Source organism: Callorhinus ursinus, unplaced genomic scaffold, assembly GCF_003265705.2.
Source record: "Callorhinus ursinus isolate GAN/ISIS: 27379988/994484 unplaced genomic scaffold, GSC_fseal_2.0 scaffold6, whole genome shotgun sequence".
NCBI classification, from domain to species: Eukaryota; Metazoa; Chordata; class Mammalia; order Carnivora; family Otariidae; genus Callorhinus; species Callorhinus ursinus.
This window is the reverse complement of record NW_027397068.1, coordinates 77,121,171-77,135,117: the sequence shown is the minus strand read 5'-3', so window position 1 is coordinate 77,135,117 and position 13,947 is coordinate 77,121,171. Positions and strand designations below refer to the sequence as shown.

The window sequence follows — 13,947 nt, the reverse complement described above, 5'->3', positions numbered from 1 at the left end:
GTCCCTTTCAGAGTTGATTATCAGAACGCATGATGAATTAAGCGGCTATCCCAGTTAAACCTACATTCCATTCATGGAAAGAAATAAAATGATTCCAATTTACATTAATATTTCCAGGCAACCATGACCATCTAACTGATTTGTCATTGAGAGTAAAAGATAAGTAATTTATTAAAGGCATTTAATAAAAACTTTCTTACCTGTTTATTCTTACTTCTTTGGTTACCAGTAAAATAATTACTGTTGAATTGTTTTGCCTAAGTAATTTTGACAGTGAAATCTGAATGACAACTGGGTCATAATCTTCTCAACCCTAATAGTAACCACACTACCTGTGAAGTCTGGTCCAGGGAGAAGATTGGTTCCTTGCGTCCTACAGTGTGCCCAGTTCTGTTAACATTTCTTGTTTTGTGGATTTACGAGATAAATCTTTTTTGAGGTAAAGCTTGTTAGAATGTTTAGCCAACAGAAGTAAATGTTGAGGTATATATGTGAATATATACGAGATTGAATTATTTCAATCTTATGAAACAGTCATAGTTTTATTTTCATGTTCTGTTTCTGTTTAATGAATTTACCTGTTGAATAAACAGATGACAAACTCGTTCTTCTAGAAGCCCAAATCCAGAAATATTCTTCCTTTAAACCACAAAGTGCTTATTAGGAAACTCCCGCATCAAGAAAATACAGAGTTTCCTGATCATGTTGAGGAAGTTGGATCTTCACACGGCACCTGTTTGGGGTCACAAGAAGGGTGCACAGAAGTCTCATCAGCCATTTAGTCTGCCCCAATAAAGACGTGTTCTTTAAGGAAAGTGAGGTTGTAAAAGTGATCCTTAATTAGGGAAATGGCCTAAAGGAAGTGGGCTGATGGGAAATAAAGGAGCCTTGCAAGGGATCGGCGTCCCAGACACGGGTAGCAGACCAGGCAGGGTCTCCCAAATAGCCAGGAATCTGTGTGCGGGAGAGCCGCTACATCAGAGGCTCGGCTGCAGCGACGGATAGGTGTTCTTAATGTGCCGTCTGCCCTGGTGGGGGCAGGCTCAGGACCCAGGGCGGGGCTGTGCCCCCTGGAGGGGACCATCTGTGCCGTTACAAGAACTAAGGCAGCTTTTAGCAGAGGCAGCGGCAGATTCCCGAGACTCGTTAGAATGTACATATGAGCTGGAAATGGTCGCATCTCATTCGCTCCACAGTTTTGTATCTTTCTTGATAATTTGCTTTTTAAAGTATGTAATTTGCTTCATAAAAGTTAAAGTCAGTATATTAAAATTCCTTACTAATCAGCAGTTCGTGCCACCATTAAGCATAGATTTCATTTGGGTCACTAGACCAAATCCATTAAAATTGTAGGGGTATGTCCGTTTCAAGTTTTCAAGCAGTTTTTTTCTTTTTCTTCAAGAAGAAAGATCAAACCAAACCACATTTAGAAAAAAGTCAAAATGTGAATGCAAAGCAACAGAAAAAGAGAACTCATTCCTTTGGAGGTTAGAGTTTGCAAAGTGTTGAGACGCAGCTCCCATCACACATGCCGAGGACCTGCATCTGCTCTGGCCTTATCTTGAGCTGCTTGCGCCGTGGGGAGGTCATTCATTTCTCTGCACCTCACATTTTTCATCTATAAACAAAAGGATGGGGGTAGTTTTTTTCTTCAAGGTTTCTTCACCCTGTACATTTGCAGAACTCCATGAGGATTTAGGTGGCCCCAGAGCCATGCCCAACTGTCTTGATGACAGCAGTAATACTGAGGTGCACGGTAACCCTTCACGGGCCAGTGACAGAGGTGACCCAGGTCCTTCCAGTTGAAGCAACACTGCTTCTCTCCCTGCCTACTCTCCTCCCGGTTGCCAAGTGATGCCTGCTATTTAAGCCTTATTCCTGAAAATGCACAAGTCTTTCTAGCCTTTACTGTAAGAGTGCAAATGCCACGTTGACCTGTTTTGTGTTATTGTGTTCTAGAGATCGTGTCATTGGTTTGATGATGACTGCCTGTGATCTTTGTTCTGTAACAAAACTATGGCCGGTTACAAAATTGACAGCAAATGATATATATGCAGAGTTCTGGGCTGAGGTATGTTTTTGATTTTTATATGAACGTTAAAAATGAGAAAAAGTCTGATGAGAAAGTAAATATATTGGTAAATTAGTAACAGTGTCTTAGTAGCTCAGGTTGCTTGTTACTTCAAAAAACAGTATACTGTCAGTCACATGCAATAGAGGAATTAGCATTTCTACACAGATTTAAGGACACTTATACAGACATACAGCCCATAAGATTGTGGGACCCTAGTGTCACAGGCTGTATATGTCTGGAGTTAGAAATTGGGGACATAATTACCTTGTACCATAAACATACAAGATTCTGTAAATACTCCAGATGGTCAATTCAGCGACCAATTAGGAGTTCCACAGAATATGTGGGCTTTTAACTCGTGATACTCCCGACATGTGAGGCAACCATGGAACTTACTTTCATTAATATCCTCTTCTTGACTGAATTATATCAATTATCAGAAATGTGTATTTGAGTTCTCATTTTGCTTTCTGAATTGTCCAAGAAGAAGTAAAACACTCTCTTATTAACATGAACCCACCAATACCTAGCCCCCTGCATATTCAAAGATTACTTTAGGGAAACAAATGAAATAAAATGTTTGTGTATCTCATTGGTTTGAAAAAGTAAAGGTAAATTTGGAGGGCCAGGAGTTTGGTCATTGCTAATTCAAACCATTCAGCCTTACCCATATAAAAGAATGGATGTAAAAAGTAAAAACCAGCCAGTCATTCAGTTGATAGCTCAATAGAAAAGATTTATAATGTTAATTTTTTTCACGATGGCAAAGCCAAAACAATGTTTGTTGGGTGAGAACCACAGGCCTGGAGTTGATTATACTCACAGTATTATTTCTCCAGAATGCCTACACATTGTGCATGCAAACTCTTGCATGTTTTTTCTTATTTTATAGTGTGTATCCCAGGATCTAGTTACTATCAGACTTAATTAAAAAGGTTGTTTTAGGTATACTTGTCTGAACTGTAATCTCTGACTTTATTATCCGTTAACTTAATTTGCACATGTGTCTAAAAGTAGTAACCTAGAGTACATTCTGTAAGTATCACTGAAAACTGGTCTGAAGCTAGCTTATTGTTTTGCAAATAATTTGATTTAACTAATACAATTCATACTTTCATAATTGTATTTGTATTCTAAAATATGAATCAAAATGTGACAGATATGCTATGTAGATTTCCCTCCTCTCTTTTTTTGCACTGATTAAACAGTCCGCAAAGACTGAGTAAGCTCCCAAAGTGCACATGGATGCTGTCTTCAGGGACCTCGCGGTCCATGGGAGGAAGCAGAGGTCATCACTGCGTCTTGCCGGCTCACCTCCCAGATGTCCGCTAGATCCTATCTCTGCCCACCACCCACCCCACTTCCTGCCCCAAGACTTAGCCACCTCGTGCCTGAATCCCTGCAGCATTCTGACCTAGGTCCCTGCCTTTTCCTTTAGACTTAGACTAACAGTCACACAGAGTGTGGTGTTTGATGTCCTGGTGCTGGAGATGGGCATCCTGCTGTAGCACGTGGGATCAAACCTCAGACCAGCTTTGTGACTCCTCTCTGTGCTTTAGTTGTCACATCTGCAGGTTAAGGGTGACTCTAATGTTGTTCCCAGTCTGTCCCTCCATGCTGTTGTAATAGAGACAGAAATCACGAACTTGATCTCCAAAGCCCACTGCTTCACCAGACTATTTCCTCGTCTCAGCCCCTCTGGCTTCCCTGAGCCAAGTCCCTCTCGCGGCCATCTAGGTCAGCTTCTCCCCCGCCCCGTGCCCCCCCCCACCTGCCCTCTGCAGCTTCCTCTGCAAGCCCCACTCTGGGCCAGTACTTCCTGGGACACATACTCTGCAGTACTCCGTTGTTTTTCTGTGTAGCATTGATCCTTATTTGTGAGTACTGTACATAGTCAAATCTTTGATTATTCACAGTCTTTTTACTTACTGGACTTGTAATATCCTTGAGCAAGGGGCCTGGTTAGTTTCACTCACTTAGAACAGGAATGGAAAAAGTTTGAGAACCAAGGAAGTAATATTTAAAGTGATAACACGGGAGCAGAAGCTGGACTCAAGTGCCTCCGTCCTGCCAGAAGAGCCCTTCGTGGGCGTCCTGTCATCTGTTCTTGGCCTCTCTCCTGCAATAGAGCCCTTCGTGGGGGTCCTTTCGTTTGTTCTTGGCTTCTGTCCTGCCAGTAGACCCTTCGTGAGGTCCTAATCATTTGTTCTTGGCCTCTGTCCTGCAATAGATCCCTTCGTGGGGGTCCTAGTCATTTGTGCTTGGCCTCTGTCCCACACATAGAACCCTTCGTGGGGATTCTATCATTTGTGCTTGGCCTCTGTCCCACACATAGAACCCTTCGTGGGGGTCCTCGTCATTTGTGCTTGGCCTCTGTCCTGCCAATAGAACCCTTCCTGGCGGTTCTTGACATTTGTTCTTGGCCTCTGTCCTGCAGATAGAACCCTTCCTGGGGATTCTCGTCATTTTTCTTGGCCTCTGTCCCGCAGATAGAACTCTTCGTTGGGGTTCTATCGTTTGTGCTTGGCCTCTGTCCTGCACATAAAATCCTTCATGGGGGTTCTCGTCATTTGTTCTTAGCCTCTGTTCTGCCAGTAGAACCATTTGTTGGGGTTGTAGTCATGTGTTCTTGGCCTCTGTCCTGCACATAGATCCCTTCGTGGGGGTTCTGGTCATTTGTTCTTGGCCTCTGTCCCGTAGATAGAACCCTTCGTGGGGGTTCTCATCCTTTGTGCTTGGCCTCTCTCCTGCACATAGAACCCTTTTGGGGGGTTCTTGTCATTTGTGCTTGGCCTCTGTCCTGCCGGTAGAACCCTTTGTGGGGGTTCTAGTCATTTGTTCTTGGCTTCTGTCCTGCAATAAAACCCTTTGTGGGGGTTCTTGATGTTTGTGCTTGGCCTCTGTCCTGCAATAGAACCTTGTTCTTGGCCTCTGTCCTGCACATAGATCCCTTCGTGGGGGTTCTAGTCATTTGTTCTTGGCCTCTGTCCTGCACATAGATCCCCTCATGGGGGTTCTAGTCATTTGTTCTTGGCCTCTGTCCCATAGATAGAACCCTTTGTGGGGGTTCTCATCCTTTGTGCTTGGCCTCTCTCCTGCACATAAAACCCTTTTGGGGGGTTCTTGTCATTTGTCCTTGGCCTCTGTCCTGCATAGAGCCCTTCGTGGGGTTCCTAGTCATTTGTTCTTGGCCCCCGTCCTGCAATAAAACCCTTTGTGGGGGTTCTTGATGTTTGTGCTTGGCCTCTGTCCTGCAATAGAACCTTTCGTGAGGGTTCTCATCATTTGTTTTGGACCTACATTAGCAAATCTAGGATGTTTTTAGTTCTCCACCTCTGATTTCTGAAAATAAGCATGATTGTGAGGTAATTAAAGTAACTGAATAATGAAGAAATGTGAGGGAATAGTGGTGTAGCAAGGAAAAAGTTGGGGTATGTTAAGAAAGAAGATTTTAAAAATCTTTAACAAATAACTAAAAAGAGGAAGATAATTTTTAAAATCTATAAAATGGGGACAAGAATATCTAACTCCTAGTATTTCATGATGATTAAATAAAATAGTATTTATATGTTACCTATCCCAAAGCCTGCAAAATAGAAAATCTTTAATAAACATCTGTGACTGTAACCTTTATGGTGATGTGTAGCCAATTATACTGTATCTTTACTAACACATTTTAGCAGACCATTCTTCATATACATTATTTCTCTCTAAAGCCTTGCTTCATCCAGTTCAACACATGTGAAAATTCATTTGAAAAATAAGTGAGAAAAAGGCCTTGAGGTTATTCCATGCTTTGTTCTTGTCATCCCTCCTCACTATTACCTGAATCTCCTCTTATTATAACTTTCACTAACTTCTGCACAATGGAACCGGGAGAGATGCCTGCATTCCTGGTAATTTCATTGAGCAGAACATCAGGATAAAAGCCAAATGATGATACATTAAGTTTTTATTGTTTTGACATTTGTTTGCATCAATAGCCAGAAACATTATCCATTGCGAAGAAAATTAATAAATAAAGGCAACAACTCATTAATACCAAGACTTGATAATGGTTTATAAGTTGAGAAAGCTTGTTTTTTCCCGTTTCTCTTAGGGCGATGAGATGAAAAAGTTGGGAATACAACCTATTCCCATGATGGACAGAGACAAGAAGGACGAGGTCCCACAAGGCCAGGTATGAATTCTGTTGAAAAGTCAAATAATTTCAGGCGGTCATAAAATCACACGTGAATTAAAAGTATATGCCATCTTGTAGAACCCAGGACCACTTGAAATCTTCTGCATTTAGATGGAGTTTGGGGATCATAACGCCAGGATTAGGAAATCGTAGTTGGGTTTAAAGAAGCCACAACTACCCGAACTGTCAGCTCTTTCCACCGATGGAATCACAGTAACCAATGGCTTGAAATGGAGGGATAGAGGAGTTTGAATTGTTAATATTTCTAACAAGCAGAAGATCTTTTGTTATTGAATGTGCAAAGGTATTTTTTAGAGAGTAACATAGATTTTGATCAGGCCCACTTTTCCTAACGAATAATGCATAGTGTTTCAGTACATTTTGAGTTTTGTCTTACCATCAGTTGACATTAATTATTATTTTTTCAGGTCTTACCACATGCTTTATGTCAATGTTTTGATGTTTTGACAGCTCTCGTGCCTGTCAGTTTTGCATGTGTGATGCGATCTATTTCTCAGATTATAGTCTTTTTAAACTACCAATCTTCTAACCCCATTACAGGGAAGTTAGTTATGGACAAATAATTATGGAATTTCGTTTAGAAAACATTTCAGAAAACTCACGGGATGATGGTTTTGGATAAGTTCTCAAGCTTTCCTATCTCACTTAAAGTTCATTTATTCACTATTGATACCAAAGTTGAGGCAAGTCCCCAGTTTTTCAGAGACGTCAGCGTAGAGAAGGGCCGCGTGGTTTTCTCACCCTCGTGGTCCTCGGTTCGTAGTGTGTTCGTGTGCTTAGCCGCTACGTCCGACGGGGCGCTCACTCTTCTTCCCTGCTGAACACGCACTGACATGCCCAGCCCCACATGCCTGTTCCATGTGGTTCTTGCATTTTAATTTCTTTTTAATACTGTTTGTGGAACTTTCCCATATATTTGCTCACAGAGATCTGTCTTCCCTGTCTGGCATCTTCTTTTCACGTCCTTTTGTAAAGGTCCTGTCTCGTTGTGTGATTATATATATAAAAAAAGGGGGGGGGAGGGGGAGAAAGAAAGTCTCTGGAGACCAAGCAAGGCACCAACAGCCAAGGATAGCAAGCCCACGAAACACCTGCACAGATTCCCAAATACTAAGTTGGAGAAGAGGCCACCTGTAGAAGAATAGCAGGGTTGACTCTGAAATGTCTATGGTAGAAAACTAACTTTGACAAGAGACAAGAACAGTGCTTGAATTATAACTTGACTGATCTATAAATGGAATCTCATTGACTGTTGAACTTGGGTTTGGGATGAACCTCTTTTTATGTGTGTTATTTCGTGGACATATTTTAAGGCATTTTTAAATGCACTCTGCAGCAGTATTCATTGAGCCCAAATGTCAGGGAGCAAAATTGGAACATTTAATTTAAAGCTAGGCTTGAGAAACAGAAGCCTCCGCTGAGAAGTTGTTGCTAACCTGCGCTTTTGTGTCTTGTTGTGCGTGGCTCTGCGCGAGGGCAGCTGGGGTTCTACAACGCTGTGGCTATCCCCTGCTACACCACCCTCACCCAGATCTTCCCGCCCACAGAGCCTCTCCTCAAAGCGTGCAGGTATGTACCACTGCTCAAGGCTGGGGTGTGATGTAACAAAAGGACGAAGACTCCGTATGGAATTTTCCTCTCCATCAATGTGTGTGCTGTGTCTTATTACAGTAAATGCCATTTTATGGGCTGTGTGTTTGCCTAGGTAACAAGTATATGTGAAGAGTATTCATAAAGTCCTTCATTCACCACAAAGGAGCAAAAATGTATCTGGTTTGGGTTTGGGTTTTGTCAGGACCCAGGGATCCATGCCCAATGCGTTTTTAAAAAGACAGAACCATAATGTGCGATCGGGACTGCTTGTTGGAACGGGGCTTAGCTTAATCCCACAGTTTATTGTGTAAATGAGGAGGGGGAGCCTTGACTGGGATCTTCTTTCTCTGTGAGCTTTAGTTTCTTCCCAAAAGAAATAGGAGCCCTCTGTCATCCATCCATCCCAGCTTCTAAATCCTCTGCATCCTTTTCTCATTGATTTTGAGGGATGCGCTCAGCTAAGAACATTGGAATTTTTTTAGGATTTTCATGTTACTTTGAAAAGAAGTTCCATCTGGGGAGGTCAAAGGGCACTGAGCAGAGCAGCCCTGTGTATTGATTTTCTGCAAGAGAACTGGTGTCCTGCTGATTTTTCCAACTGTTTAGCCATGGAGCACCCTTGGGGGTTGGGTGGGCACAGTGGGGGACAGAGGACAGAGGCAGGATTTTAAACAAAACCAAAGCCTTTGGTATACTCCCACCCTCTGCTATTGAAACTCATTTCGCGAGCAAATTATCGTGAGGAAAACAAAGAAAACCAACAAGGAGGGAGATGTTTTTTCCTATGTAAGTGATGGTTTCTCTTCTCTGCTCTTGGGGAGGCGAACATAACATCCCAGCTGATTTTGTTGAGCCATCACTGACCTTAATCAGCAGTTAGTTCATTAAAATATTATCTTATTACATAAGGGCTAAGCCATGTGGATAATATGGAGTATGAGCTGGGACTCATTCCTGATGGAATCGGGTTGGAAAAGTCAGTGCCCCACCAAAGAGAAATGGCAATATCAATCAAAATCCATGTTATTAAAAAAAAAAAAAAAAAAATCCTAGGTAACAGTAAAAAGTCCTTTCCTATCCAAAAATTGTCTGTATTTTCTGTTAAATATCCAGAACCAGCAGAATGAGTGCTTGCTGTCATTATCGAGCATGAGGATGGGGATTCCTCTGTCTCAGCAGCTTTGATGCATTCTTGCTTCATTGACTTGGCTGAACCATATAATCTCTTAAAGGCCATTTTAATCTTATTAACACTTAAAAAAAAATTCATGTATCATTGGTGTCCAAGGAAACGTGGCAAAATTAGTGTAGGTCTTTTTTCCAGTATATCAAAAATCTCTTTAAGTTCTGGGCAAATAATATGTGGTAATAGGGCACAAAAGCTAAAAGTATTCCATTTTTCAGGTTATATTTTAGAGATTTCTTTTGTCCAGAGGCGTCTTTGCATTGTGTGTGCTTTCTATGACTTATGTGTTTGCTAGTGCAAGGTTCCCTTCTGATTTTGGCTTTGTATATAAGAAAGCAAGGTGCAAGGTGGGAAGTGTTGATAAGATCTCTGCCCGCTCAGCCATGTGGGGCGAGGTGGTGGTGGTCACACTGTTCAGGGAGATTAGGATTCCCACAGCATTTGAACAGCAGATTGGGAAAGAGAAAGACCCATGGAGAGGGGGACGAGCAGCCTGCGTCTGAGACCACAAGTTGCCGGAACGCAAAGATGGCTTTACTGCAACCAAGAAATTTCTAACATTGGTACTACATGTAACTTACGGTGACTTTTTATATATGACGCCGTGTTCACAATAAGGCTACTCCCCAGTTTCCAGTATGAGGTGGCAGGGACCCCAAGGGGCACACTGTCTCTGCCCGCAGAGTGGGAGCTCCTGGCTGTCGGTGCTGTGGCCGAACGTTCTTGCCGCCCGGGCCCCCCTTCCCCCCCATTTACCTCCGTGCTCCTGGCTAGTACGCCCTGTGGCTCGTGCCCCTTTCCAGGTCGTCCTTTCTCACTGATTACGAGATGCTGTGTCCTGAGCTAAGCTCTCCTGTTGCCCCTGTCGTTTGGAGCTCCTGGGACAAAGTGGCCCACCTCCCCAGCTTCGCTGGCCACAGGCTCTGCTGCGGAATGTGCTGCAGGACCACGTCAGGGAGACGTGCTGGGACCCTGCCCAGCCACAGCAGGCTGGTCGTTGTCCGCCTCAGAAGGGCACCAGAAGGCCGTCACGCTCGGCGATACCTCGGGGGGAGGGGGGTGCTTAATGTTTGCGATTGAGTCCGGAAATCCTTTTTAAACACCCTTGTCCCCGCATCTTTTGTCCTTAGGAATAACCTCAGCCAGTGGGAGAAGGTGATCCGAGGGGAGGAGAGTGCGGTGTGGACCTCGGCCCAGCCAGGGGCCCACGGGCCCTCAGAGAAGTTGCCCGTGAAGATCGAAGACTGACGGCCACTCGATGAGCTGCCCCACCTTGACATGCTCGTCCTGCTTGTTTGACTTCTCTTCCCTTTATTTTCACGGGGGAACCTACACCTGGTAGCTAGGACACAAGCCTCTCAAAGAAGGTAACATCAAGGAAACACGTCGAGCCGATGGCTCCCCATCAGTCTCCTCTGTGACGCGCCAGAGACAGTGATCAAGCAGGACCACCCCGTGACCAGAAATCAGCCGTCCGACGGACTCCATTTGTCTTGTGAACTGGCCTTTCTAACAGGCGCACGTTCCTGAGGCCTTCGTGGGAAGGACAAGAATTATTCAGAAGGGGGTACTTTTCCATTGTATCTTTCTAGTGAGGGGTTAAAATGGTACTATTATGATGTTGTACTTTGGCTTTAACACCAATGTTGCTTTGATGTTGTTGGTTATAAATAGGAATTTTTACACATTACTATTGTGAATGTTCGTGTGTGACCTACTCGTAATTAGCGTGAATTGTAGCAGACAGCCTCAGGACGAGTGTCATTGAGGTGACAGTAAGAAGTGTCTTTCTGCAATCAGTGATGGAAAACAGATTCTTGTCTCAGAGCCTCATGAATTAAAAATTAGGTGGATGAAAAGTGTATTCTCTAAGTTTATACTAAAGGGCTTGGGTGGATAGATCTAACACTAAAGGAGGTAGACTTTCTATCCTCTTGAGAAGAGATGCAGATATACATCAGAATAAATCTCAAAATTCCAAGTATCAATTCAAAAAATGTCAAAGAATATTTTTTATTTTTTTCTTCATTGTAGGCAAATTTTCTAAACACTTTGCATAAAGAACGAACAAAAGCAAGGCATATGAATTTTTCTTAACAGACAGGTCTTATGGGATGTCAAATGTGAATTTTCATAATGATTTCTTTATATTTTCACTTGGTGTCATTGCAAAATTTTAGACGCACCTTCAAAATGAGAGGTTTATTCTACAGATTATTTAATTAAAATACCATACATTTCTCTCAAAATCAAATTAAACCATAAAATTTAAGTCTTGTGTAATTTTACTTTGCTCTGCTGCACCCATCCCCCAATTTGCCCCCTGCTTTGTGCTCCTCGGTCACATTTCCTAAGCACGACAGGAAGTAGGAGAGCGCAGTGCGAGTGCACCGCCGCGCATTCCTGTTCTCTCTCCTCTGCTCCAGGATCAAGCATCTACATCCAAACCTGTAGTCTGAACAGTCTTCTGTATAATTTTTAGTACACTAATACTACTTTACAATATAAGTGTTGTGAAAAAATACACAAAAGTAGTAGTCTGGACCCTTTCCTACAAGGATTATAAGCCAGTCATTTCTGGTGCACATTAGAGCTGCTGAGATTTTTAGCACAGTGGCAAGGTCACCTCCAGAGCCGTGGCTAGTCCTGACCTGAAGGAGTGAGAGGACTAGAGTCTCAAGTGATCAGCAGGTCCATAACAGACAGCTTATCTGCCGTTCACCTGGCAGGAAACTGGAATATTACTTTTGATGAAATAAATTTTTAAAATATTCTTTTACATATTCAATACTGTACACATTGTTACTCATATGGTTTTTTGCAAAAAGAAATCAGACGTTCCTACAACATGATTGAAGTTGTAGCAGAGTTAGCTGTATAGAAACATCGTTCTTATTTCCCCGCGGGCTTCTGAAAGTCCTCATCTTCCCTCCCTGGCACTCCGTTCACTGTTGTAACTATACGATATGAGGTAAAATGAAATATCTAGAGAGAACTACCACTGTGGCTAGACACACATGGTACAAAGTACATATGTATAAGGGATAGAGATGCGAACACATCTGTAGAAAGTAAAAATCGGCCTCATTCTTCAAAACCTGCTTTTTTGTGTGTTGGAAAATGTGAGCAGAAAATGTCCTTTTTCATGTTAGTGCATTTATAGAATTGAATTCTAAAATGTTGCATGTTTTTCTGCACTCAGATTTATGAAACTGGCCCACCGAATCGAACTTCAATTCCAAGAGTTAGTAGTCGTGTAATGGGAACTCCACTGAATTGCAAGGTGGTTGGGAGGAAATACCACTGGAGATTGTTTAATTAAAAGGATCTTAAAAGGATGCATGAATTTTGCTTTTTGATACAGAAAAGAGGCCTGAAGGGAGGGAATCTTATGGCTATTTTTGCTTTTTAAGATTGCTTTTCTAAAATTACTACAGAAAATTCTCTTATTTCGATAGAGCCAGATTTCTTATATTATTGACATTCTACTTTGAACAGTTTTCCAAAGAACCGTACATGGGTTTATTGGTTAGTTGATTTCTCTTGAAATATTGTCATAATCAAAGCAAAGTTTGAACAAAGGAAGGACTGTATTCTAATGTGAGCTGTTAATATTCTTAAGATCTACTTAGGAATCATACATTTACCTAAGATGGGCCCAAGATGCAGGGATATTTAGTCAATAATCTACTTTGGGAAAAAATGCCGTTAGGAGTATTTTTATGTTGGGGCAGATGTACTTAGCAGACACACTTTTGAGCTCTGTTCTCATCTCTCTCCCACACCTTTTCTTGAAAGGGCAGATGGTTTTTATTACCAAAAGTTTTAACGAGTTTCTCATTAAGGCAGTATTTTATATTGGGCCAAAATTTCCCTGTTCAGTATAAATTTGGTAGCCAGCTGTGAGTATATGTAGAATGATTGATTTGTGGAAGTTTTTATTGGTTGTGCTGATTTATAATGGACAAAGTTTTATTGTCAAAGGCAGTTATTCCATTATCTTCCCAGAGACAGTGAATATATTTTTTAACTAGAAATTTTCTTGGAAATGCATGCCAACAACATGAAATATTGAATTTAGGCAGTGGAATAAAACTCTAAAAATTGCAAGCATCTTATAAATTAATAATTGACTTTGATTTAATTAGGAGAACTTAAATAAAATGGATGTGGAAAGTAATTCTCAAAAACGGCCCTTTTCCTGGGGCAGGATTGAGACCCACTCCCCAGCTCTCATTATCTCTACGGGGCTCGTCAGAAACTGGTCATGGAAGAGAGACCAAGTGGAATTCCTTAGCTTAGCCGTCTTCGTCCTGGGCCCTTCCTCAGCGGGAAGGCATCTGTGCAGATGATACGGTACCACTGGAGGTGACTTGTTCTCACAGCGACACAGAGGGAACTACTTTGAAACTGGATTTGTTCAGTGTAGGTTTCCTCTTCTTAGCATGCTTTTTAGATAGCTTTAGATTTTTTTTTTTAATTTTATACAGTCAGCCTCAGTGACTTTGCTTTATTGGTATGTTCAGGCGCACTAGATATGTTTGTACATGATGCACATAGATGCATAAATCCTTAGCTACCTGGATTTTTTAATAGACTTAGTTTGGATATTATGTTTCTGGTCTTTTATCTCAAAATTAAGGTTTGAGCTTTAATCGGACTAAATTATTCACCATGACTTGGCCTGTGCCTTTATTTTAAATACTGTAATTTTACTTCTTTGTTCCTATATTTATTACTTTGCCTTTCTTGCTTAACTAGAATTAAAAACATTTAAAGGGACATGTCCATGGTTAATTGGGTCAAACTGAAAGGATAGGACCATTCTCCCTCACCAGACTTCTATCCTTTGTCTGATGCCATCCGCACACACCCTGATGACTACAACCA

The 13,947-nt window shown here is 41.9% G+C and overlaps 1 protein-coding gene across 10 annotated transcripts in view; it reads left to right on the top strand.

Moving 5' to 3' along the window:
* Nucleotides 1–11,798, top strand: part of PDE10A (phosphodiesterase 10A) — a 579,847-nt gene extending 568,049 nt beyond the window's left edge. For all 10 annotated transcript variants that reach the window (XM_073894211.1, XM_073894212.1, XM_073894208.1 and 7 more), the window contains 4 exons: nt 1,960–2,071; nt 6,174–6,254; nt 7,759–7,847; nt 10,188–11,798. In XM_073894211.1, coding sequence (XP_073750312.1) covers nt 1,960–2,071; nt 6,174–6,254; nt 7,759–7,847; nt 10,188–10,305 — 400 coding nt within the window. In that variant the 3' untranslated portion in view covers nt 10,306–11,798. The remainder of the gene's footprint in view (nt 1–1,959; nt 2,072–6,173; nt 6,255–7,758; nt 7,848–10,187) is intronic.
* The last annotated feature ends 2,149 nt before the right edge of the window (nt 11,799–13,947 follow it).